The 24,475-nt window shown below is 39.4% G+C and overlaps 2 protein-coding genes across 3 annotated transcripts in view; one reads left to right on the forward strand and one right to left on the reverse strand.

The window, feature by feature from the left end:
* Positions 1–3,333: 3,333 nt before the first annotated feature.
* On the reverse strand, positions 3,334–9,061 carry Rbm12b (RNA binding motif protein 12B). The gene is made up of 3 exons (XM_051198104.1): positions 9,013–9,061; positions 6,351–6,400; positions 3,334–5,858 (listed from the first exon to the last, which is right to left on the reverse strand). The coding sequence occupies exon 3, from the start codon at positions 5,828–5,830 to the stop codon at positions 3,353–3,355; it is 2,478 nt and encodes an 825-aa protein (XP_051054061.1). The 5' UTR covers positions 5,831–5,858; positions 6,351–6,400; positions 9,013–9,061; the 3' UTR covers positions 3,334–3,352.
* A 4,762-nt stretch (positions 9,062–13,823) lies between these two features.
* Tmem67 (transmembrane protein 67) overlaps positions 13,824–24,475 on the forward strand; it is a 40,729-nt gene continuing 30,077 nt past the window's right edge. For both annotated transcript variants that reach the window (XM_051198108.1, XM_051198111.1), the window contains exons 1-6: positions 13,824–14,046; positions 15,455–15,543; positions 17,070–17,163; positions 20,393–20,492; positions 22,479–22,548; positions 22,640–22,714. In XM_051198108.1, the coding sequence (XP_051054065.1) occupies positions 13,824–14,046; positions 15,455–15,543; positions 17,070–17,163; positions 20,393–20,492; positions 22,479–22,548; positions 22,640–22,714 (651 nt within the window). The remainder of the gene's footprint in view (positions 14,047–15,454; positions 15,544–17,069; positions 17,164–20,392; positions 20,493–22,478; positions 22,549–22,639; positions 22,715–24,475) is intronic.

Here is a 24,475-nt window from a genome sequence, read left to right on the forward strand (position 1 = left end):
GGTTAAGATTACTTGTATATGCCTAGTGGTGGTGCACACCTTTAATCCTAGCTCTAGGGAGGCAGAGGCAGGTGGATCTCTGTGAGTTTCAGGCCAGCCTGGTCAGTAGAGTGAGTTCTAGGACAGCCAGGGCTGTTACACAAAGAAACCTTGTTTCAAACAAACGACAAAAAAAATGTTATATACATGTATATATATAAAAACAAAAGGAATTATTAGACATTTTACTATTTGTGGGCAACGAGGCAAACACAAAGCTATTATATAACTAACACAACCAGTTAGGATATCACTACATTTAAGAAAGTGAAAACTGGGCTAGGGTTTAGCACTAGCCTATCATGCTTAATGAGGTCCTGGGTTCAATTCCCAGCACAACTAAAAACAACAAAACCTCAACATGGTAAATAGCCCATCATTTGGCATCTCTAATAAAAATTAAGCATTGATAATCTTAATAGGTAATAAGGATCAAAAGCCACTGCTTTGTAATAATATTCTCATCTCCAGGATGGTTTGACATATCTTACAGGATTAAGTTTCCTTTCTAGGGATGTTTTCCTATTTTTATATACATTCTCAACAACAACAAAAAGTATAACTTGAATGTAAAACAACACATGTTAAGAGAACACCAACACATTCCCAGTGTACCTACTGTTGATAGATAGAAATCTGGCCATGGAATTACTGAAGCTGAACGATCAAAGCATGAAGCAATAGACCTTCATGTGTCTGAAACTATCGTGTACAGTTCCCTAGGCTTTGCAAACAAGGAAAAATACTCTGACTTGGTGTAAGTATTAGCTACTACCATGGCCAACTGAAGTTAAATCAACATGTTACTCAAGACAGTATTAGAAAGAGATGTGCAAAAACAGCTCCCTTACTACTGTTTAGGAAGCAAGTTTTCTAAAGCAAATGTTTATAATAAAGCTCACAAAATATTAAACCTGGGGCTGAGCAATATGGCTCAGTCAGTGAGGTGTTTGCTGCACAACTAAAACCAGAAAGTGCTGAGGAAGCACATACAGGAAGATTGGAGGGGGGGGGGGGAGAGTAGTGCTGGCCAGTCAGTCTAGCAAGTTCAGTGAGAGGCCTTGCCTCACCAAAAAAAAACGTTGAAGTGTTTAAACAAGACACCATCAAACTCTAGCCTCATACAGACACACCAGTAAATATATACTAAGCCTTATATACTAAGCCTGGTGACTGAGATAAAATGGCCACAGTACTTAACTTGAAAATCAAGGCATGGGAGAAGTGATGGCCCAGCAGTTAAGAGCACTCCCCTCAGCTCCACGGACACATGGCCCACACACATACATGCAGAGCACTCACACACAGAATACAAACTAAAGCAAGTCAAGACATAGAGCTGTGTTTCCCAGCTGGCCTCTTCCCACCTCTACCATTCCACCCCAGCCCAACTTGTGTAGCAATTACACACTCAATAGTCTTTCATTTTAAGCTATATCTTAGGTGTATCACTATGTATTGATCTGGGAAGTATTTACAGTCTGACACATCTGATCAAATGAACCATCTATGTGGTCATTGTCCTTGGCTTAGGTAGTCAAATTTTTCATTCTATCTGTAAAAGCTTTTTGGTTTTAAGACTCAAAATGTGTGGGTTTTTTTTTTTTTTAACAAAATTTATCAATTTGTTCTATTTAATTATTAACTATTTAAAACAAAAACTTATGCAGACTTCTCTTTGATTTCTTTAAATCACTGAATGTTAATTCAAGATACTGAAAGTATTCTACACTACATTACGGAATTTTATTCACAACTACTTAGTGTGGGAAATGTCTGGATGAAGAAAGTAGGTAAAACTTATTAGTTTCATATAAACTATAAAAATCATCAATCAAATTAGATAAAATGAAGAACTTTGAATTGGAAACACACACACACACACACACACACATATATATTCCCAAGAGAAACTATAAATTCTTAAGTCATTTTTCTCTTTAATTTAGCTAACAATGTTTAAGTATCATACTTTAAATGCAACTTTAAAAACAAAGAAAATGTAATTTGCTCATTAAATATTTCATCATAACTTTACTAAAGTTAAAAATACCACGTAATAAAGTGACACAGCAAAAATATTTATGGACATGGTATAATTAGAAGTCTGCTTATAGGGGTTGAAATTGGTTCCTTAGTGTTACTTGAAGCAGCTTGCTTGCCCTCTCTAAACTTCATTTCTCATTTGTGAAATAGGGATAATAGAGATCATACGTTAAAGGACTTATTGCCTAATAAATTATGTGTCCCTTGTCAGCTACTTCTATTATTATGGGTAAGGAAAATCTAATTGATAGAAGCAAAATATAAACACTGAGTATCAAAGTCAAAATTCATGCTCAGAAATCTTGTATTTAGTGAGTTTGCAAATAAATACAATGCTTTGAAGCTAAAAAAGGAAACCAAATAAGCCACCAGTAACTTGTTCCTAGAAAAACAATATTCATTTGTCATATTCCCAGCCAGAGAGTCCCCCTTTAGCCCTAAACAAATTATTTTACTGTCTTCTGAACATTTTGTGTTAATCTTAGCAATCTAGTTAGGATAAGCCCTAGGCCCCCCAGTTCTCAGGATAAAGTGATGTTGAAGAAATCATAGACCTGTGCATTATTATTATTATTATTACACATTATGTGGTCCTGCTCACCATATAGTTTTAATAGAACTGTTGAGAAATTTTATAATACCCAGCTGCAATGCTGTCTTTGTTCTTGTTGTACAAACACAAGCTAATAAGTATTTCAGTTGCATCTTTATTTTATAAAACTTTTCAGAGTTGTGAATACAAATGTTGGGAATTTCCTAAGCCTTTCACATAAGTAAATTTCAAGTTCACAGTGTGTTCATTTTCTGAACTATTTAGAGTTAATAGGAGACCTTAACAATATCTCAAACAAAAGGGAATTCTGCAGGCAGGTAGCAATTAAAGTGCCAAACCTGATAAGTCTGTCAGTCATCCACCATTTCCTTACACAGTCTGAGTAAAAGATGGTGAAAACAAAATTAAAGATAGATTTACCTTCCCCAAACATAACTTCCACATTTCACAAGACTGGGCTTTATCCATAACATCAATGAAACTAAGAAATTCAGGAAATTTGTTTCCTCTCCCCTATCAAAGAAAAAAAGAGCATATGAAATTTTAAATTAGAGAGAAAAAGAATATCCATTTGTAAGCAAAGGAAATCCAGATTTACACAACACACTCTGTCTATTCACAGGTTAAAATCAAAATGTTTAATTAGATAATTAAAAATAAACTTTTAAGAAAGCTATATTTTTGCTGCATCAACTATGGACTTAGAAAGGCTCTCTAAAGCAAAATGAGTTTAACTTTGCGGGGACCAACTGGTCTACCATTTAGTTCTTTAATAGCAGCTATAGCTTCATTATAATTTACCATAGCAATAATGGCTTCTCCTATTGGTAACCCTTGCTCATTGTACTGTATTGAAACTGAGTCAGGTATGACTTTATAACCATGGAAAAAGTCTAAAATTTCATTAGCATTAGCTTTAAATGGAAGATTCATGATCTTAACAGGAGTTATTCTACCTGAACCACAATGTAATTTTACATCAGGCATAAATCTTCCCTCAGGAACACATCCCATATTATGCTTTCCAAAATCAAACTTGCCACCTTCCAAGTAACCAAAGTTCATAAAAGGACGATGACCTCTGAAATCAGGTGAGGTCCAAAAATCCTCCCCAGGAGATCTAAAACTATCAGGAAATCCAAGGTTCTCCTCTGGTATTGCCCTGAGGTCTTCCCTAGAGAGCTGCCTAAAATCCTCATCAGTAGGATATCTCAAATCTTCTTCGGTCCTGAAGTCCTCATCAAAATGGTGCCTATAGTCTTCATCTGCCATATGTCTGAAATACTCCTCTCGGGAAAGCCGGAAATGTTCTTGGGGTGGCCTCCTGAAGTGCTCCTGAGGTGGCTGTCTGAAGTCCTCCTCCCAAGGGTATCTGAAATCATCCTCTGGTAGCTGCCTAAAATCTTTCTCACGAGAGTACCTGAAGTCATCTTCTGGTGACCATCGCCATTCCTCCAGAGGCCGTCTCCAGTCTTCCTCTCTTGAGCACCTGATGTGTTCCTCCCGGGGTTGTCTATAGTCTTCTAGGGAGTGATGGAAGTCTTCCGGAGGGTGCCTGCCAGACTCTTGGAAATACCTGTGGGGATACCTTAAGTCTTCTGCCTGGTAACCAATGCTTTCAGACCGGCCCAGTGAACATACTGGCGAGTCTTTTAAGTCAAACAGACGGGAACGGTCATCTCTATTGTGTGACTGGGAACGGGCTTGTGTTTTCTCATTGCACATAAAGGAAAAATTGACACCAAACTCCTGCATTTGTACCTCGGATATAAGTCTTAACAACACCTCTGTCCCTAGGAATCTTGTGCGGTTTAAGCGTTCAGCTTTCATGGCCTGTTCTTCCGATTTAAATCTCACCAGTACTTCTCCCAAACCAACTCCCTTGTCATCATAAAGCAAGGAAATGTCATCCTCAACAAGGGAAAAGTCTGCAAAGAACTGCTGCACTTCAACTTTTGTGACATCAAATGGAAAGTTTCTTATATATATGTACAGTTTCTGACCAGAGTAACCTTCTTCAAATAACTTTTGTGAAACATGTCCAGGCCTTCCTTTCTCTACTGACCCTGGTCTCTTCTTTTCATAGCATTCAATGAATTTCACCATTTGCTTTCTAGAGATTGGATCAATAAAAACTGGACGATATTGTAAAACAGTCTTATGCAAACCAAGAGCAGTATTATAGTCTTTTAGATTCTTGAACATCACAAAGGCATACCGTGTTCTCCGTTCATCTTTATATAAAAACTTAATCTGTTCATTAGTCAGATCAGTATCTTTAAAGAAATTTCTTAAATCTCTTTTGTCAATACTTAAGGACAGATTTTTTAAGTGAAGATAAAATCCAAGAGGAGAGCGAGAACGTGTTCTTCTAGGAGATCTTGAATGAGTCCGTTTTCGAAAATGTCTATCATTCATCCCTCTTGATGGAGAATGTTCTTCAGCTCTCAAACAAGAAACATCACCACCCTTAGCTGCATTACCACCAAATTCAATCCACTGTTGTTCTGAGCCCTGCATTACTTCTATAAATCTTGAACCCATGAAACTTCTATGGCATTTAAGACCTCCTGAAGCATCAATACATGACGCAAATTTTACTACAGCATCACCATTATTTCGGCCATCATGATGTTTTAAGAAAATCACTCCATCCACACACAAACCAGAGAAAAAGACACGTACATCATCTTCATTTACTAAGTAAGGCAAACCTCGTAGAAACAAGTAAGGGTTCTCAGCCTTTGATGGCCTGGTCTTTCTTGGCCTTACATCAAGTCCTGTACCATTAGCATGAAACCCAGCATCTTGATTAATTGAAGAACCATATCCAGAATAACTCTCCTCTTCCTTCATAGCATCAATAAAATGATACAGGTTGCTAAGCCCTGATGCCCCTGATCCTGGTCGCCCTCTTCCTCCACGAGCAGTTCTTTTCATTTCTATGGTCTTCTGCATTTCTGCCTTGCTACTAAGAAAAAGCTCTACAGATGAATCCTTGATAAACCCTCCTGAACGACTTATGGCACGTCTCGCATCTTCATCGGTTGCAAAAATAATAAAAGCCTCCCCAACTTTCCCTCCAATTATATGCACTCCTCCATCAGGAATAGTCAAGCCCTTGAAGAAGTGACGGATATCCACAGGCCCCGCAATAAAAGGAAGCCCCAGTAAACGGATGACTACAGCCATGCTGAGCTCAAACCACAGCAATAATGACCTGCAGACAAAAAGGTACACATAATAGCAAATCTTATTTTTGCAGTACCTTAGCACAAACTAGCTTAATAATTACCTGGCTCCTGCTTCCTTCAGCATTAATAAATGGAAGCAAGATACTAGTTCACACACACAAAAGAAAAAAAAACTGATTTTATCTAATTCTTGAAACAAATATGCTATAAACATACAAATAAAGCAACTGCCCTAAAGTAATCCTTTTCAATTGGAACATTAAAAATATCAACTCTTCCTTTGTAAGTCTGCCAAATGCTGTTTCACAACAGACCAAACTACTTTCAGGTTGTTTAGAAATGTGTCTCCTACTGGCCTGTCTGTTACTGACCACAATAAAGTTTACATATTCAGAAAAGCCCGTGTACAATTTCTGCTCCGGATACTCAGCTGCCACATACAAACAGAAGCAATGAGTACAAAGATGCACTAATCCCTGTCACATTTTGGTGCAAAGCCTTAAACTCTGGTGTCTTACCTTTTCCTTTTATTTCTTGAAGACCTGTTAATTCTGTAAAAGCAACTTAACTGTGGAAAGAAAACGAAATATAATTAATCTCTAAACTCTGTAATTGATCTCAATGCCTGACATCCATTTCAGAATTACCTCTCAGAGTGAAAAATGTAAAGCACTATGGGAACTTTATTATATTTCTTTAACAAACGAAGAAGTATAATGCCAGGCAGACAACTGGGAAGTATTAGAAAATAAAAACATATGCAGAAAATTATACTACTCCATTGGAATTAATGTATAAATATACCAAAGCTCACTGAATTCTATCATTAAGTCCACGTTTATCACAGGCTGATAAGTTGAGCATGTACTTTTAAAAAATCTGTTTTATAAGTTAAACATCAATTTAAAAATCAAATATTTAAAGACTTTCCATCACTTCACCTAAAGATGACCCAAACATGTAATTCAGACTTATATCCAACTCCCTTGCCAGTCTCCACCCTTTCAAAACATAATACTAAGTCAAACAAAGCAACAATTCAAAATGACATAATAAATAAATGCCAACACTATAAAACTATCAATTGTTATGCAATAAATCCAAGTCAACGGCTACCATTTGAATACAAATTCCTCATATACAAATACAGAAACAAATGCTGAAATAAAATCAATGGCACTACTTATCCAATATCCTTACAACAGTAGAATATTAAAATTCATCTCAAACACACATACACACAAACCAAAAAAACAAAAAACTGTATCAACTTTAGAATTTTATTATGTGAACAGCCACTTCAAAATACTACCCTACATACTTACATTATAGAAACAATAATAATATAGAGAAGTAAACAATATAAAGACTAATTAGAAATATTGGGATTGCCAATATTCAGTACTAAAAACAAAACTCAACTTAGTACTGAAGGAACTTGTATATAGAGCTTTCACAAACAATATTTACCAAATAACTTTTAAAATGTGCCAAATTAATCATTTTACTTAATATTAATGTGCAAATAAAATTTTGTTCCCTTAAACCTAAGTAGCACTGTGCATATTCCTTTAAGTTTGAATGGTTAATCAATAAAACCAATGTCACACACCACATTTTAAATTGAGATTTACTATTAGAATCTTTGTAGTACAAAAAAAAAGAAAAAAATGTAAGCCTAACTTCAACAATATCCACACCCAACACTTCAACAAAATCTATAAATGGCTCCTTGAAACACCTGTTAACATTCAAATTCCAAGACTCCCATATAAACTGACTTGGCTGATTTGAGCAAATGATAAGAACTACTTTGTCTGACCATAAACTTGTTAAATTCAAAGGGGTTGGACCTTGAGGAAATAAATTTAGCTACAAGTCCATGAATTTGGAGAATTTCATGGAAATAAGTAGACATCAAATTCAAAATGCCTCTAACAACACATCCTAGCTTCAAAGCCACCTTATCTAAGTGTCTTAAATAAGCCATCTTCATTAAGCAGTTTCACAAGCACAAAGCTATTGAATTCTAATGCAAGAGGCCTAAAGTTTGTTCTAATTTGCCAAATAAAAATTAATGCTTAAATTTCTTTGCCCTTGCCATAGTAGAACAATGTCATCATTTATCCATAGGCAGTAATATCTAGAACATAGCTAAGAGACTCCAAGTATGTCTTACAATAATCTATTTCCTTAAAATCTCCACAAGAGTATGCTGATACATTAGATTGCACCAAAATCAAAACACAAATTATCCTGTTCTAGTTTTGAATGCCACTGGGCACAAATCGAAACACTCACTAACCCTGGTTTAGTTATGAATGCCAAAGTGAATAGTGAGGGTGTTAATGTCAGGCCACAATGAACTTCTAGGACAAGGAAGCCAATTCCTAAAAATCCATTTAATGATAACACATTTTAAACAACTTTGCTAATTTTACCATGCCATCCTTCCATTTAAATCACCATCTTAATTAATCTTAAGTGTGTGCATCTTTTAATCAAGATTCAGAGAAAAAAGGCAGACTGAACTTAAGAGCTCCAATTTCAGATCCACTCGATTTTAACTATCAAATAAAGGCATTTTCCAGACATGGTAAAGGAGACAGTTTACTAATGTCCCCAACCATGTGTTGCTGCCCAGTTATGAAAAACATTCAAACTCTAAACTTGAATTTTCCTGCAGGAAATTTACCCCAGTCTACAAGTCTGATAAAAATCTGCCTTTTATAATGCAGATGTCAAAATAATAAAAAATAAATAAATAGCATGACCACATAGAGCCCGGGTCAGGAACTGTTAAGTGAAGTCGAATCCACAAGGCACAAACTTCTCACGTCATCCATCATCATCAATGGGGAATACTCCGAAGGCATCGATTTCACAGCCTTTGTCCACGCTCCCGAGCATCAGTTTCCTTCTTTTACCGCCACTTGCTATGTCGGATCCAACACTGTCGCCAGAGTGTGAGCCCAAATTGGCTTTCAAATTAACTAGGACCGCCCAACCAACGTGCCCTAGCGTTCGGCGGTCCCAGGAGCGAAAGCTCCACCCCAGCTCGCCCTAGCGGCCGGCTCCCCGCCTCGCTGATGCGCTCGGCGCCCCCGCAGCCCGAGGACACCGGCCTGCGGAGCTCTCCCGCGCCGCCACGAGCGTGGACATGGCAAAGAAAAGAGATACCTAGGCGATGCTCCGAGATCTTCGCGGTCAAGATCCCAGCAAGCGCACACACCGTCTCGGGGAGGCTGACGGGAGGGAGTGATGGAGTGGGGTCAGCGGGCTCTAACCGAACCCGCCGCGCTCGCTCCCGGCCCCGCCTGCCTGGCCTTCGCCTCGCGCCCTCCCGCCCGCCCGCCCGCCCCGAGGACAAGTGCTTGGCACCGCGCACTGAGCGCGCACACACCACACAGACAGGGGCTGTCGCAGCCGCCGCCACCGAGCCGGCCGAGCCCCCAGGCGGCCCCAAGAAGATGGCGCCCACACTGCCCTCCCGTCGGTCGGGACAAACCGACGTACAGCTTGTCTGCCCATGCGCTCTCCAGGCACACCCCGCAGCCCGGGTGCCGGGCCAGCGCATGCGCACACGTCCCGTGCCGTTTGCAGCGCTAAGCGGTGCCCGGCGAGTGTGAACTTGTGCTCATCCCCTGTTCCTAACCAATCCCAATCCGGGAGCCCGGGCCTGCCCCCCACCCCCCGAAATTCCCATCTGCAGGAGACAACTGCAAAAATACACAAACCTAACAGGTTTCTTTTTCTTTTCGGGTTCAGGGAAAAGATGGAAGGAGGAAGCTGGGGAGCTCTTTGTCCTTCTTTTGCTGCAGTTTCTGTTAGACGGGAGGGGGCAAGGGGAGCAATTCCACGACTGCCTGATCGAAGCAAGCTGGATTTAGAAGTCTCCAGCTGGCTGTCTCCCCTAGGGCTTTCAGAGAGCAGCCCCTCACTGGCTTTTGAGATCCCTTTTATGAGGAAGGGTTAGGGTTGATAGAAAACAGCTGTCGGGGTAATTGACTGTTAGCACCTGGACAGAAGAGTAGGAACTGGGGCTCGAGGCTGCCGGTGGAGAGATAAATGCAAGAATATGTCATGTGGAAGGTGTTGGGAATAAAGAATAATGTGGTAGGTTCCCTGTTCTGGGGTGGGTAATGGACAGCAGGCAGATGGGGAAACAGACCTATAGACCTGACTCATTGAAAGTTTTATCGAGGGGGAGGTAAGAAAAAAGGTAAAGACACAGAAACAGAGAGGAAAGAAGAAGGAGATAGGAAAACTCCTGTCTGCCCCAAGGGAACAGTGGGAAAGAGAGATGTGGGCAGGGGTCTTCCTTCCATCCTTCCTTCCATCCTTCCTTCTTTCCTTCCCTTCCTTCCTTCCCTTCTTCCTTTCTTCCTCCCTTCCCTTCTTCCTTCCTTCCTTCCCTCCCTCCCCCTCTCCTTCCTTTCTTTTTCTGACACAAAGTTTCTCTGTAGCTTTGGAGCTTCTGGAACTCACTCTGTAGACCAGGCTGGCCTAAATCCGCCTGCCTCTGCCTCAAGAGTGCTTGGATTAAAGGCATGTGCCACTTCCACCAGCTGGGTCTGTCTTTTAAAGGGTCCTTTACACCTGCATGCAGACTAGTAGCCATGGAACCCTGGGCTGACCAGGGTACTTCCTGAGTGCATTCTTCCAGGTGAAGGGGGAAGGCCAGTATAATGTCTGAATCATTACAGAAGGGAAGTCACCAAGGTGTCAGGCAAAAGGGCAACCATATATCACCATATATCACTGGTTCAGGAGTTTAGTAAGACAAGGGGGAGGGCATACAACTTGAGGTCACAAGTTCAGCTTAGGTTGAAAACCTGGTTTGCAGGATACATTGGGTTTAGGAAACAGAAGTAAGGTGTGGAGACTTAATAACAATGTATAACAATGTGGCTCCTGTTTTGCTTTCACTTTCGACAGGTGTAAGCTCCTTAACATTCCGGAAAGCCACAGAAATATTCCATTTACAGCTGTAGATGGTGCACACATACTATGTCAATGGCCAAGAGTGATGGGAGATGTCATTCTGTAAAAATGTTTCTCTTATTGGTTAATGAATAAAGCACTGTTGGCCAATAGGAAAGCAAGATAGGCGGGACTAGGAGAAGGAGGATTCCGGAAGTGGTAGGGGGAGTTCCAAGATGGAGGATGGAGAGAGACGAACGCCACTTCCTCTCTTGGATAGGAGGAGGCCACGTGGAAATACTTAAATTAATAGAAATGGATTAATACTTAAGACAGAGCTAGCGGACAAGAAACTAGTAACTGGCCAACAGAATTATATCTTAATACAGCGTCTCTGTGTGTATTATTTGGGGCTGGCTCGGTAGTGGGACCTGAACAGCAGGGAAAACTATTCCTAACACAAGGGCTTAGTAAATAATGCTTAATCAATCTACTAGGCATCTGTAATGTTGGCAAGTACCTTTATAAATTTGCTTTCATCTGGAATTTCTGAAACAGTGGATAGAGCACTTCTCAAAATTGAGAAATGAAAAGTATAATCACAAGTATGTTCTGTGATGCCTGCTCTGTATTTGGTTTTTCTTAATCACTTGAAAATAACAAGATGTACTTATGGGTGATTGCAAAGCCCTCTAAAAAAATGAACACTTTTAAATCTTAGAAGAAAATGATGTCCTAAATAATGTGTAGTAAGAAATGAGAGGTACTGTAAGAATTGAATAAAAAATGTTTCTGGACCATCTTCGGATTGCTATTCTAAAATGGAAATGAAAAGTTTCTACACCCCAATAACCCTCTCCATCTGCACAGCAATCCAAATCAAACCAAATCAAAAAGTCCACGTTTAAAGAATACAAGGCTCCCAGATGACCTTCCAGCACCCCCCCCCCACCAGAGAGGAAACCAGAAAACCAGGAGCCTGTTTTCCGGGGGATAGTTTAAATACTCTTTATTAGTAGTATTGAGCATCTTGTGGGGAGGGATCACCATTTGGTGGGCTTTCTGAGATGCAGCAAAGTTTGGGGGGAGACAGGGGAGGGGGCTTGGGTGGAATTTCCACCATAACATCCCAGACTCTTTGGGTATATATATGGGTGCCAGCGACTGGGGTCAAGCTTCCACAGTAACAGGGAATAGTAACAGAATGTGCCTCTTAGATTTGAGAGAAACAAGGACAATGTAAAATGGTATTAAAAGTGCTGGTGACTTCCTTGAAATGTCAAGTTGATCCAAACAGAAGCAGAGGCTGGCATGAGAGGCATGATTCTTGCCTTGGGATCATTTAGTCCCAGCTTTGGCCCATAGTTGTGGGCTCATGACTCGGATCTCAAAAGCCCACTAACATTTACTGAGGTTTTCTGTTCCAAGCCATGTGCATTATCTCATTTTAGTCTCAGGACTTTGTTCAAATGGAAATAGTATTATTTTCTTATTTATATGTATCTGGAAATGGGACATAGGGAATTACATACCATAAAAACGGTTTTATTTCTGTGAAGAGACACTGTGACCACAGCAAGTCTTATAAAGGAAAACTGGCTTGCAGTTCAGAGATTATTGTCATGGCTGGAAGCATTGTGCATGCACACAGACATGGTGCTGGAGAAGGAGCTAAGAATTCTGCATCCTTATCTGAAGGCAGCAGAAGTGAATGCCACACCAGATGTGGCTTGAGACCTCAAATTCCACCTACCCCCCCCCCACAGTGACTATGCCCTCCAACAAGGCCACATCTCCCTATAGGTCTATGGGGGCCATATTCTTTAAAACCACCACAGTAATATAAAAGATAAATCCAGGAAATGAGCCCTAGTGATTTCCTTCAGGGACTACTACAAATGGGGTTCTGAAATGTTCAGGCATAGTCCCGTAGAACAGGTGTATACAATTGTGAATCCAAGTGGCAGTGTTTACTGAAAAGAAACACTGACAAAGCAAAGTTGCCACCAATTCTATGTCCTTTCTACACAAAATCAGATTGTTAGAGAACCTGCTAAGAATGGAAATAGAATAAGAATACCTTGTCTCAAAACATGATCCCAGTCGATGGTGAGATGGCTCAAAGGGCAAAAGTACTTTTAGAGAAGTCCAATGACCTCAGTTCAAGTCACAGAAACCAAGTACATGAAAGAAGAGAACCAAGAAATTGTCTTCTGACCTCCATGTGTGTGTGTGTACTGTGGCTTGTGTGGGGCCTGCGCGCGCGCGCGCGCGCGCACACACACGTAAATGTGTGAACATGAGTCTTTTAGAAAGACATGTAAGTATGTAGAAAATGGCCTTTTTAGGGAAGAGAAAGGAAACCATAGAAGGGTAAAGGGGACAGAGGTGACAATAGATGAGGGGTTGCTATTCTCAGTTAAGGCTACTTGTAGTGATCTTCAACCTCATTTATAAAAATCTCAGCCAAGATTTAATGAGGGTTTACTTCACCTGGACAAGAATGCTCATGGACTCCAAACACACTTGACAGGCATTGCCAGCCTCCAACCACCTCCCTCCTTGCCCTGGACAGACAATCCCCCTTCAGTTCACACAGGCTTGTGTGTCATATTTCCTGTTGTGAAAAATTATACTGCCTGGATAAATTCTCGTGTGTGTGTGTGTGTGTGTGTGTGTGTGTGTGTGTGTGTGTGTGTGTGAGTGTGTGTGTGTGTGTGATTGTCACCTTCTTTAAACAATACTTAACCACATATTTTCTGTTGCTGTAGTATTTTCTCCTGACATCCTAAATTAACTGTGTTCCAGAATACATTTTAAACTGTTTACATTATTATCACATATGATTAATACATGTATTAATAAAATACATTAAAAATACATTTGAAATAGCCGCTCCTACTTTAGTCTGTGCCAGACCAATCTTTTCCCGGTTGCGTGGTAACCTAGCAACCAGGAGGGGTAAAAGAGAATGCCTGAGCCGTGTTGTCCAATCAGCTTAACCGACTCACACGTCACCGCGGAGGCTGCCGGCGAGCCGGCGCCTGCGTACGGCGAGTGCGGGTACCATGGTGACGCGTGCAGGGCCTGCGGTGGCCATGGCGGTCAAATGGAGCCCTGCAGCCCGGGCTGGCACCGCGTTCCTTCTCTTGGTCCTCTGCGGACGCTCACGGGCCCAGAGCTTCTCCTTCCCTTTCCGGCGGCCGGAGGCGTGCAGCCCCAATCAGTACTTCGACATCTCTACGCTCTCCTGTGAGCCCTGTGGCGCCAACCAGAGGCGGGATGCCCTAGGTGAGGCGCTTTGGGGTGGATGGACCCTGAGCAACACCACACACTCTTGACACCCCGATATTTTGTTAGAAGAGTATTTCCGAAAATTCACAGCCGCCATGCCTAAGAAAGGGGTTTCTGGGAGGATTGCATTGGCCACTAATAATGGGATCGGGAACCCTGGCCCCACAACCCTACCTTAACCAGCAACTCATTTCCAAGGGTCATTTCCTGGAAGGGAATCCTTAGGGTAGCGCCTGGAAAACCTCCTAACAAAAGCAGAATAGAAATAGTAAAGAAGTAACCCTGGTGACTGACAAGAAATAAAGGGAGGAAATGTGTATTTCTCGTATGATCTTACTCCCCAAGAAATTGAGAGTTAGAGGCGACCGTACCTATGATCAGATTCTGTACATTGTACACATAAGGAAATTGAAACCCATATGTGACAGCTGTATGATGTTCACTGGAAGCTAAGAGAACTCTTGTCTCTTTTCCCTCAATCTCTACCTGTGCATCTATTAGATTTCCTTAGGACCTCTCCCTTTTATTGGTGATCGTTATTGTTTGTTCCTGATGTCTTTTTTGACTGAGGTTACTTTTTCTCCTAAATTGCATCAATTGGTCTAGTTCTCACTGAAACTACTCAGAGTAAGACGTTTTCTGTTTACTGAAGTCTAAATGCTTTGAGTCTGAGTTTGGTTGACTGTCATCTTTAGATCTCTCTTTGGTCGTTGAGCAGTGCAGATCAGAGTGTCGGGAGAAGTATGAGAGAAACTATGCTCTGAGTTGTATATGCTCCACGTTTGTAAAGGAAGGTGTGTGTTGTACATAGACTCCTATGGGTGCTGTTTTTACTTAGGGTCCTTAGAGCTTAATTATATGAGCAAGTTGAATAGTAAAACAATATTTACTGTCTTTCTAAACAAAGAGTAACAGTGATACATTGGATGAAAATAATTTTTTAGTAACATACTGACAAAATTTATTAAACACACACATATGGTTTAGTGACAAGAAGATAGTTTTCTTAGTTTAATAATTACAATTTAAATAGCAACCAAATACCAGACATATTTCTAAGTCTTGACCCTATTAGGTAGGTACTGTTATTTTCTCTGTTTTACTAAGCAAGAAGCCAAGGTGTAAAGTTCATGGGCCCATCCAATGTGTATATATACACAAATACACACACACACACACACACACACACACACACACACACGCAGACGATACCTGGGCTGGCCTCCCAGTCCCTGTGTGGGCAAGGATAACCTTGAATCCTGCCTGATCTTCCTGCCTCTTCATCCTAGGTGTTGGGGTTACAGGCATACAGCACTACTCCTAGCTTTAAGATCTCAGAACCTGTTAAGTTTCCCTGTCTCGAAGTTTCATTTACTAAGAACAAAATTGTCTGTTTTCCTTTCAGGAACTTCATGTGTATGTCTACCAGGATATCATATGATCTCTAATTACGGAGGACCATCCATTATTTGTAAAAAGTGTCCAGAAAACATGGTATGAAGAACTGATTTCAAAATAGCTTTTGTGAAAACAGTAATAAATATCTTTCTCTCTCAAACTTCAATATAATCTTCCCCATTTCTCTACAGACTTTAAAGTTAGTAAGCTACCTTTGGTTTTTTGTTTGTTTGGATTTTTTGTTTTGTTTTGGCTTTTGTTTTGTTTTGTTTTGTTTTGTTTTGTTTTTCGAGACAGGGTTTCTCTATATAGCATTGGCTGTCCTGGAACTCGCTCTGTAGATCAGGATGCTTCAAACTCACAAAGATCTGCTGCCTCTGCCTCCCGAGTGCTAGGACTAAAGGCGAGTGCCACCAACACCATGCTTTAAGCTTCCGTTGTTATTGTACTTTTTTTTTTTTTTGAGAGAGAGATCAATAAAATACATGAAAACTTGTTATGAAAGTATTTGAATCAGATATCCCCCAAGTCCAAAGCTGTAAAAAATTGTTCCCATTTTCCTCATAGAGTAACTCAGGTCAGCATTACATACGTAGAACAATTCAGGATGAACACTCTGATATAGATGACTGAGGCGTATAGGGTCAGTGGTCCGACAGGATGATGGATAGTCATAATGCTTATGCAATGCCAGGTGCATCAATAAAAATTTAAATATATGTTGCAGTTTGGTTAGTCTCTTCGTTACATACTGATTTTGGGAAATTTAATCAGTTAGTACTTGTTGCATGGCCTAATTTTCAATTAATACAATTATGTTTTCCTTTCTAATCATTTTAGGAGTCTTTGTAATAGTTCTGAGTTTTATTATAATGTTCTTATTTTAGTCTGAGAATCTGTTAGCATTAGCAGTTACCCTCTGAATTATTTGTTCTGAGGATCTGATTGCCATATTTATATTTAGTTCATGTTTTGGGAGTTCTAGTTGCAGCTGAATGATTGATGATGAAAGCTGTGAACCGAATATAGTTTTGGGGGCAAGTTTATTTTCCAGTGATATTATCGAAGCTATTGTAGTTTTTCGTGTTACACAGCAGGCCAAATGTAAAACATCTATTAAGAAGGTCAGTCTCTTCAACAAAGTCTAATTTGTGTCATTATTTATTTTGACATTAGTCTATTGATTTCAGGCATAACTGTATCTTTAATAATGTTATTCCAGGTTTGTCCTAAACTATGTGACATGAGAAGGTTAAGTCTTCATGATGTCAAACCTTACTCAAACCTTTGTTAGTCCATTGTACTAGACCAGTATTTCATTGAATTCTCTTGAATGAAATTAATAACTACATAATTGACATTTCATAAACCCACTTGGAATTATAACTTAAAATTTAAAAGCCAATAAACTGGAATATTTTAACATTAGAACATTGTGGAACAGGTAAGAGTAAAACTGATAACTGGCTTTTATCTATTAAATTCTCTTGAATTTTGTTGTATTTTCTATTTGTCAATGCAAAGCTGACAAATAATTTTAAATTTATATGATCAATTAAGAAAGTTGATTAAGAAGACAATCTCCTGTTTTTTTGTTTTTTTTTTTTTTTTTTTAACTTTAGAAAGGAGTTACCAAAGATGGCTGGGACTGTATTTCTTGCCCTAGTGGCTTAACTGCTGAAGGAAAATGCCACTGTCCCACTGGTCATATATTAGGTAAGAATAGTATTTATAAAATAGTGGTGATGAATTTTTATTTGTGTGTATTTTATAAAGGACCTTGATTTAAATGGCTTTGTAGTCGTGTAAAAATTGTTGGAGTACAAAATTTTATGATGCTTGACACAACAGACATTGACAAGAAAATTTTCAAGAATTCTTCCTGATTCAACATTAGATGTATATTTCCTTAATAAAACATGATATCTACATCGCAACTCAAGAACCAATGTAACTCTTTTTTAATTTTTAAATTACATTTATTTATTTATGTGTGTGTGCATGTGCAAATAAGCATTTAGATGTGCACCTGTATAGTGCATGCCTGTGTATGCACATATGTGCTGTGTGGTGCATGCCTGTATGGAGGGCAGAGGACCACCTGCAGGAGTCAGCTCTCTGCTTCCACCATGGGGACCACAGATTGTACTGCAAGCCATCTTGCTTGCCCCTAGTTTTGTTTGTTTGTTTGTTTGTTTTCCTTTGAGGCAAGGTCTCTAGATAGCCCTGGTGGTCACAGAATTAGTTTGTAGATCTAGATCCAGCCGGCCTTGGACTCACAGAGATCTTCCTGCTTCTGCTTCCCAAGGGCTAGGTTTAAAGGTGTGCATCACCAGGCACGACACTGATTCCTCAGAGGGAAAAGTAGTAAGCATGTCTGGATAAGGATAGATACTGTTGTACTCAAGTAAAAGTCAAAAGTATTCTTAGGAAAGAAAAGTTTTTTGGAAAGTCATTACCTGAGTATAAAGTCACTGTGTATTTGGAAAACCCAAGGAAATCATTATCATTAAAAGTTCCTATAAACACAAAGGTTCTCAAGTTACAAAATCAACATTCAGGAGTTACCTTCTATGTAAAAAGGCAAGTGATTGGACAATGTGATATAAGAAAATAGAAAATGAAACACACTTTAGAAATGTATGAGATAAATTCATTGAAGATGTATGTAAATGAGTTTTAAAAGAAGGCTTTTTAGTTATCATTTTTGTTTGTTTGTTTGTTTGTTTTTAAAGAAAAAACACCTCAGAGCCAGCAAGCTGTAAATCTTGGCTGCTGCCTGGAGGAGGATTGAGGGAGGAAGGGGAAAGCCATGCTGGGCCCTGCTGCTGAGTTAAGCTGACTCGAGGTCAGCCATGTGACTCAGGCCATCATCAGAAAAAAGATAAAGGCGAGGCTGCCGGTCAGATGAATACCGTTGCAGCTTTGGAGGGCCTGCCAAAAACATGCTTTAATAATGAAAATATATCTTCATATTTGGTTGAGAAGATTAAATATAAAAACTGTCAGCTGTCTTACCAGCCTATATATTAAGTAAAGGTGTTAATAATAAATCTGCCAGGGTTTATTTGTCCCAAATGACACACAGATTCGCAAACTTATAAACAAAATACATGAAAATTCTGAAAGGAAACTGTGCTGTCAGATATTGTGTGTGTTTTATGCTTTTAACAACAGCATGTATGGAACTTAAGACACAATCAAAATGAGTCCAATCATTTGGTATGCACCAACCAATTTGCTATGAAAAAGCGCCATCAGTAAAGATGGGACTGATTAACTGGTGGTGTTAGAAAACAGTGAGTTGGATTGCTACCTCAATCCTTAAACTCCAAGTAAGCCCAGTATTTAAATATTTATTGTAAAGCATGAAAATTCTTAAAGATAAACATATATTCTTTGTATGTAAAGTCTTTCTCAGTACAGAAAAACAACAACTCCAAAGCCACAGAAGGGAAAATTGATAAAATTGATTGTATAAAAAATTAAACTTTCATAAAATAAAAGTCCCAAAAAAGAAGGGCTGAAGAGATGACTCAGTGGGTTAAGTACTTTCAGCCAAACCTGAATATAGTTCCCCAGGACCCGTGTGAAAGCCAAGTGTGTACGCACATCTATAATGCCAGCAGCAAGAGTGGTGTGTGTGTGTGTGTGTGTGTGTGTTAGCAACAGATTGGTCTCAGAATCTTGAAGTGTGCGCTCCAGATTTGGGAAGAGACTTTGTCTCAAACTGTAGATTGAGCATTATAGAGGAAGACATCCATTTGATCTTTGTTCTCCACACACCCATGCATGGTCGCACTTCCCCACATACACACACAGAAGTACCTAAAATAAAGCTGAAAACTAAAGACGTTTTCTTAATGCAGACAACAGTTAGAGGTCCAAGTTCTTCAGTACATATAAGGAGTAAGATACATAATATTTTTACTTTTTGTTAAATTTGTTGGTTGACAATGTCATATATATGTAATGTATTATAATTACACGCATCCTCTACCCTCTTTTATCTCTCTTGTAAATCCTCCCTTTCTGCATATAAATCAGATGTATAACATCCTGTTTGTTTTGAGGCAGTGTCTCATGTACGCCAGGCTGGCAGAGTCACTGTGCAGTCAGAGATGTCCTGAGTCCCTGATGCCCCTGCCCACTTCCCAAGTGCTGGGATGACGATAGGCATGTGCTGCCTTGCCTGTGGCTTATAATTGTGTTGTTCCTGTTGTTTTGTTTTTCAAGATAGGGTTTCTCTGTAGCTTTGGAGCTTCTCCTGGAACTCGCTTTGTAGACCAGGCTGACCTTGAACTCACAGAGATCCACCTGCCTCTGCCTCCCAAGTGTGCCACTACCACCTGGCTTTAATTTTTAAAACAGTAAAAAAAAAAAAAAAATCACAAAAGTCAGCGACTAAATTCATTATACCTTGAAAAGAGTTAATCATGAGTATATATTACTATTCTGCTATTTTAGACATATCAGTTCTTCTCTAACAAATACCATATAACCAAACACAATAACCATCTTTAATGAAGATTGTTGTGTTCTGGTGCAAGTGCTTCTGTAGGTTTTGTGTCTAAAATTCAAATTTAGTGCTGGGTGGGGTATGTGAGTTTGGAGGTTATTGAAAGCCCTCCCATTTATGGAAACTGGTCATCAATCCATGAAACAAATATTTTTCCTCATCCCAGTATGACAGGAAAGATGTTAAAATTTTTGTTTAGGAAAAATGTTGATTGACTGTTATAATCCCTTAGGAAACTGATATCTATATGTTTTCCTTTGAAGTGGGGAAGATTTTCCTTGCATATTTTATATTTACATGCTTGACATGCCTTCCAAGCAAATGATGTTGCTATGAGAATTATTATACTACTAATAATTATACATTTATGTGAATATTTCAGAGCATATAGTACAGCATTCACCGTTTTGCTTGTATTTTGCACAGTGGAAAGAAATGTCAGTGGGACTTTGTTATCTCAAGCCACTTGCGAGCTTTGTGATGAAAATGAAAACTCATTCACAAAAGCAGACGCTTTAGGCAGCAGGTAAGTAGGACACTGAGAACTGACTTCCCTGGTGTCATCCTGTTTTTATGTTCCATCTGTGTGTCCCAAAAAAGAATATTAGAGGACATTAAAGGATCTGAGACCCAGACCCATGAAAAATTGTGTTCAAGTCCTCAGCCTTTTACTAGTCTGACTTTAGGTAGTCACAGTCCCCTGTATTTAGAATGGAAAAACGCTCTTCACTTAAGGATAAATATGCAAGACTCAGCATAGTGCTGTAGTCACTGCTTAGCAAAAGGCAGCTATTTTTGTTCCTTATTATGTAACTTGTATGTAAGCTATAGAATAGTATGTATAGAATATGGTTTGAAAATTGTTTTATATTACAGTGTTACATAGAAGGGTGTCTTGCTTTACCATGATAACTGTTAGAAAAGAAAGCATTTAATTTGGGGCTTGCTTACAGTTTAAGATGCTTAGCCCATGGTCATCATAGTGGGAAGCAGACAGGCATGGCATTGGAGTAGGAGCTGACAGCCTTACATCCTGATCTTCAGGCAACAGGCAGCGAGAGATACTGGGCCTGCCCTGGGTCTTTGACCCCTACAAGCCCACCCCAGTGACACACCTCCTCCAACAAGGACACACCTCCTCCAACAAGGACACACCTCCTTATCCTTCTCAAACAGTTCCATTTCCTGATGACCAAGCATTCAAGTATATGAACCTATTGGGGCCATTCTCATTTAAACAAGCACAAGGACATATTAATAAACATTGTCATAACTCAGGTACACTGACTGGTAGCCCAATTTTGTATTGCTTCTGTTCCCTTCTATTTGCCGCATGCACATAAATTCATAAGCACATCCCTTTCTCCACATGTTCCTCTGGTTTAAACACATTATACTTACTCCATTATACATATACCAATGCCTCTTGGCACAGTTTTTCTCTTTATTTTTAAGTTTTTTCATATACATGTTGAAATAATTTTAATGGAAATATATTTATACACAAAAGGCAGCCATTTTAAGCACACAAAGTAAAACACTATACAAACTTATTTTCTGATTCACAAAAGTGTATACAGTGATTGTGCATTATTTGTATATATAACTGTACATTTTTTAAAATGTGCGTATAATAAAATATAAAGACAAATACATTTACTCTTGTTAATCATTTGTTCAGTCACTGAAGTGTGTGGCTGAGATTATTATGAATAGAAGATAATGAGATGTGCTATCACCCAAAAGGGGAGTATCAGATTCATTACTCTTGTTAATCATTTGTTCAGTCAGGGGAGTATCAGATTCATTCAATGTAATGAACACTAACCTCACATTGTATAAAAGGAGATCAAGAGAGACATCTGGATTTCCCTCAAACGTGGCAGTACCTGTGTACTCTGCTCCTGTCCACGAATAGGGTTAGAAGAAGTTGTATAATAAGTCAGAGCTTGTAAACACTGGAGAGAGGCAATGAGATCACCCCTTAGCCTCTGCTGTCTGATGACAAATATATCAGCAATGAGGAAATCCTAAGAAAGAGGCTGTGGGTGGATGTGTGGAGACTTTCGATACAGCATGCTCTGTGGTCATCCAAGCACCCCTGGCTGTAGCAGTGCATTGTGGGAAAAAAAAATTAAAAATGAAGAGAAACGCATGCCTGTGCTCTCAGCTTACCCTGAAAAGTATTTGATATACCTACGTGTACACATTGATTTAGTACCATTTACATGAGTTTGTTTGGCTCTGATATGAATGGTTTTATAATCTTCACTGTACTCATGCGATACATTTTCATGTATATAGTTAAGAAAATAGCCCCTGTGATTAGCCAATTTCATTTTTACTTTGCTATAATGATGTAAAACTCTTTAAAGGCAGACTAATGTTTCAAGCTTATATAGTCAATTACTGAGTTGACTTGTTGTGTGCTAATGTGTCATTTAGGGAAGATAAGTTCTCAGTTAAGTTGCACTCATTAACATTTAAAAGTTTTTTTTATTGTGTTGACCAGGTGTGTCCGCTGTGAACCAACGTTCGTGAATACCAGCAGATCTTGTACATGTTCAGAGCCTCACGTTTTAGTAAGGAAAATCAAGGGGATGAAGTACACATTTTTAATTCAGTAGATAATAATGCCTTTCTGTAATCAGATTTTTTCTCTTATTTGTGAAGGCAGGTGGATTATGCTTCAGCAACACAGGCAATTTTCGACAACGTGTGATTTCCACGGCACGTTATGGAGAGCTTGTGAGTGTTTCGGGTTCTTTTTCTTTTCCCCCTGTTTGATTGAGAAAGGTTGTCCTGCATTTCTTCCTTCGATTAATTTCAGACAAACTGAGAAAGCTTTATGTATAAAGGACTTTAAAATACAAATAAGTAAAACCATGAGTCTGACATCTCATCAGTATATTTAAAAGTGTGTTCTTTCTCTATACCTTATCTCATCCCTTTAATTTACATGGATTTCATTTTCATAATTAAAACTGAAATCTCATCTCTCAGGAGATAGAAGCAGGTGGAATTCTGTGAGTTCGAGGCCAGCCTGATCTATAGAATGAGTTCCAGGATGGACAGCCAGAGCTATGGGGGGGGGGGGGGGAACAAAACAAAAAAAGAAATAAGTTTTCAAAAGGTGTCTTTTTCCTGAAATTTCCAGCTTTTAGCGGTTATGTCCCTTTTTTGTTTTCCAGCATGAGATAGGCCCTTAGTCTGTTCTTTCCTTGTCAGTTCAGGTTCCAAGACTTCCCATGTGTGGGATAACCCCAGCCTGCATCTGTCCTGTGTCTCATCACAGTCAGTGTGTGCTTGCTAGAAAACCATTAAAGAAAAAATGGCACCATCAACTCAGTGCTTTATGTCCTGTCAGTGTACGGTGTCTGTGTGTCTGCCCCATCCTGTCAGAGAGCATGCAGTGTCTGTCTGCCTGTCCCATCGCTGATACTGTCAATTTTGAACACCTGCCATGATGTTACCATGAGAACCTTAAACTCACCATTTCCTCCCTTGTAATTGAAGAGTGCTTTTTTGAAGGGAACTTCTCCCATCCAAGGACTGTCTGAGCCCGACCCTGCAATAGCTTCTGAGATAAGGTGCAGTCAGGATGGTCTGGCCATAGATGGTGTGAGGAGAATGTCAAAGGTTATACTTCACTGACTCTTAACATACCATCTAATCTCTTCCTGATTCTTTCCTTTAACAGCCTTCCACGTTTATTCATTGACTCCATCATAAAGAACACTTGTGCGTGTGTGACTATGTATGTGTGAGTCTAACTGTGCATGTGTGTGCTTTCTTCTTCCTTATTCTATGCATCTATTCTTCTTGCTAAAGCAGAAAATTTTGCTTGTTGAAGAAATGAGGACAGTGCCTCGTGATTGTGATTTAATGTGTCTGATGGTGGTAACTCACTCCTGTGTTCTCAGTGTCTCAGCTTTCGACCAGAGGTTTATACCTATAGCTCTGAGAATTCCCTTATGAAAGCAGGTTTGATAACGCTCTTCTATCAGCCTGGCACTTAAAAGTGGAGGCAAGAGGATCAGGAACTCGAGGTCACAGTTGGCAATGTAGTGAGTTTGAGACCAGTCTGGGCTCCATGAAACCAGGCTCAATAAAACAAACAAACAAACAAACACCATGTATGCCCACCCTGGCCTCCGGGTGTTTCTGTATTCCTTTGGATAAATCAAGTGCCTTTTGGTTTTAGGTCATTCCAAAGGTTATTCTGATGCCCTTCGTTGTACACAAAGCACCATTTTGGAGATATCAGATATTACTCTGTAGATCATAACTTTCCCATTGTGTAGCAATTATTCTCATTTTTTTAGCGCTCATTTATTTGATACACTTACAGTAATCTAATAAGTCAGCAAACATTAACCACTCAGTACTCAATCAGCCACTATCATTTTCCTCTTTATCATTTTGCTTTTTGTTTCAGTGAAGTTAGCATCTGTATTTTAGAAGTGTGTACGTATTTTATCATCCTTTGTCTAAATGTCATTATTTTGT

The sequence above is a fragment of the Phodopus roborovskii genome, unplaced genomic scaffold (genome assembly GCF_943737965.1).
Source record: "Phodopus roborovskii unplaced genomic scaffold, PHOROB, whole genome shotgun sequence".
Lineage (NCBI taxonomy): Eukaryota > Metazoa > Chordata > Mammalia > Rodentia > Cricetidae > Phodopus > Phodopus roborovskii.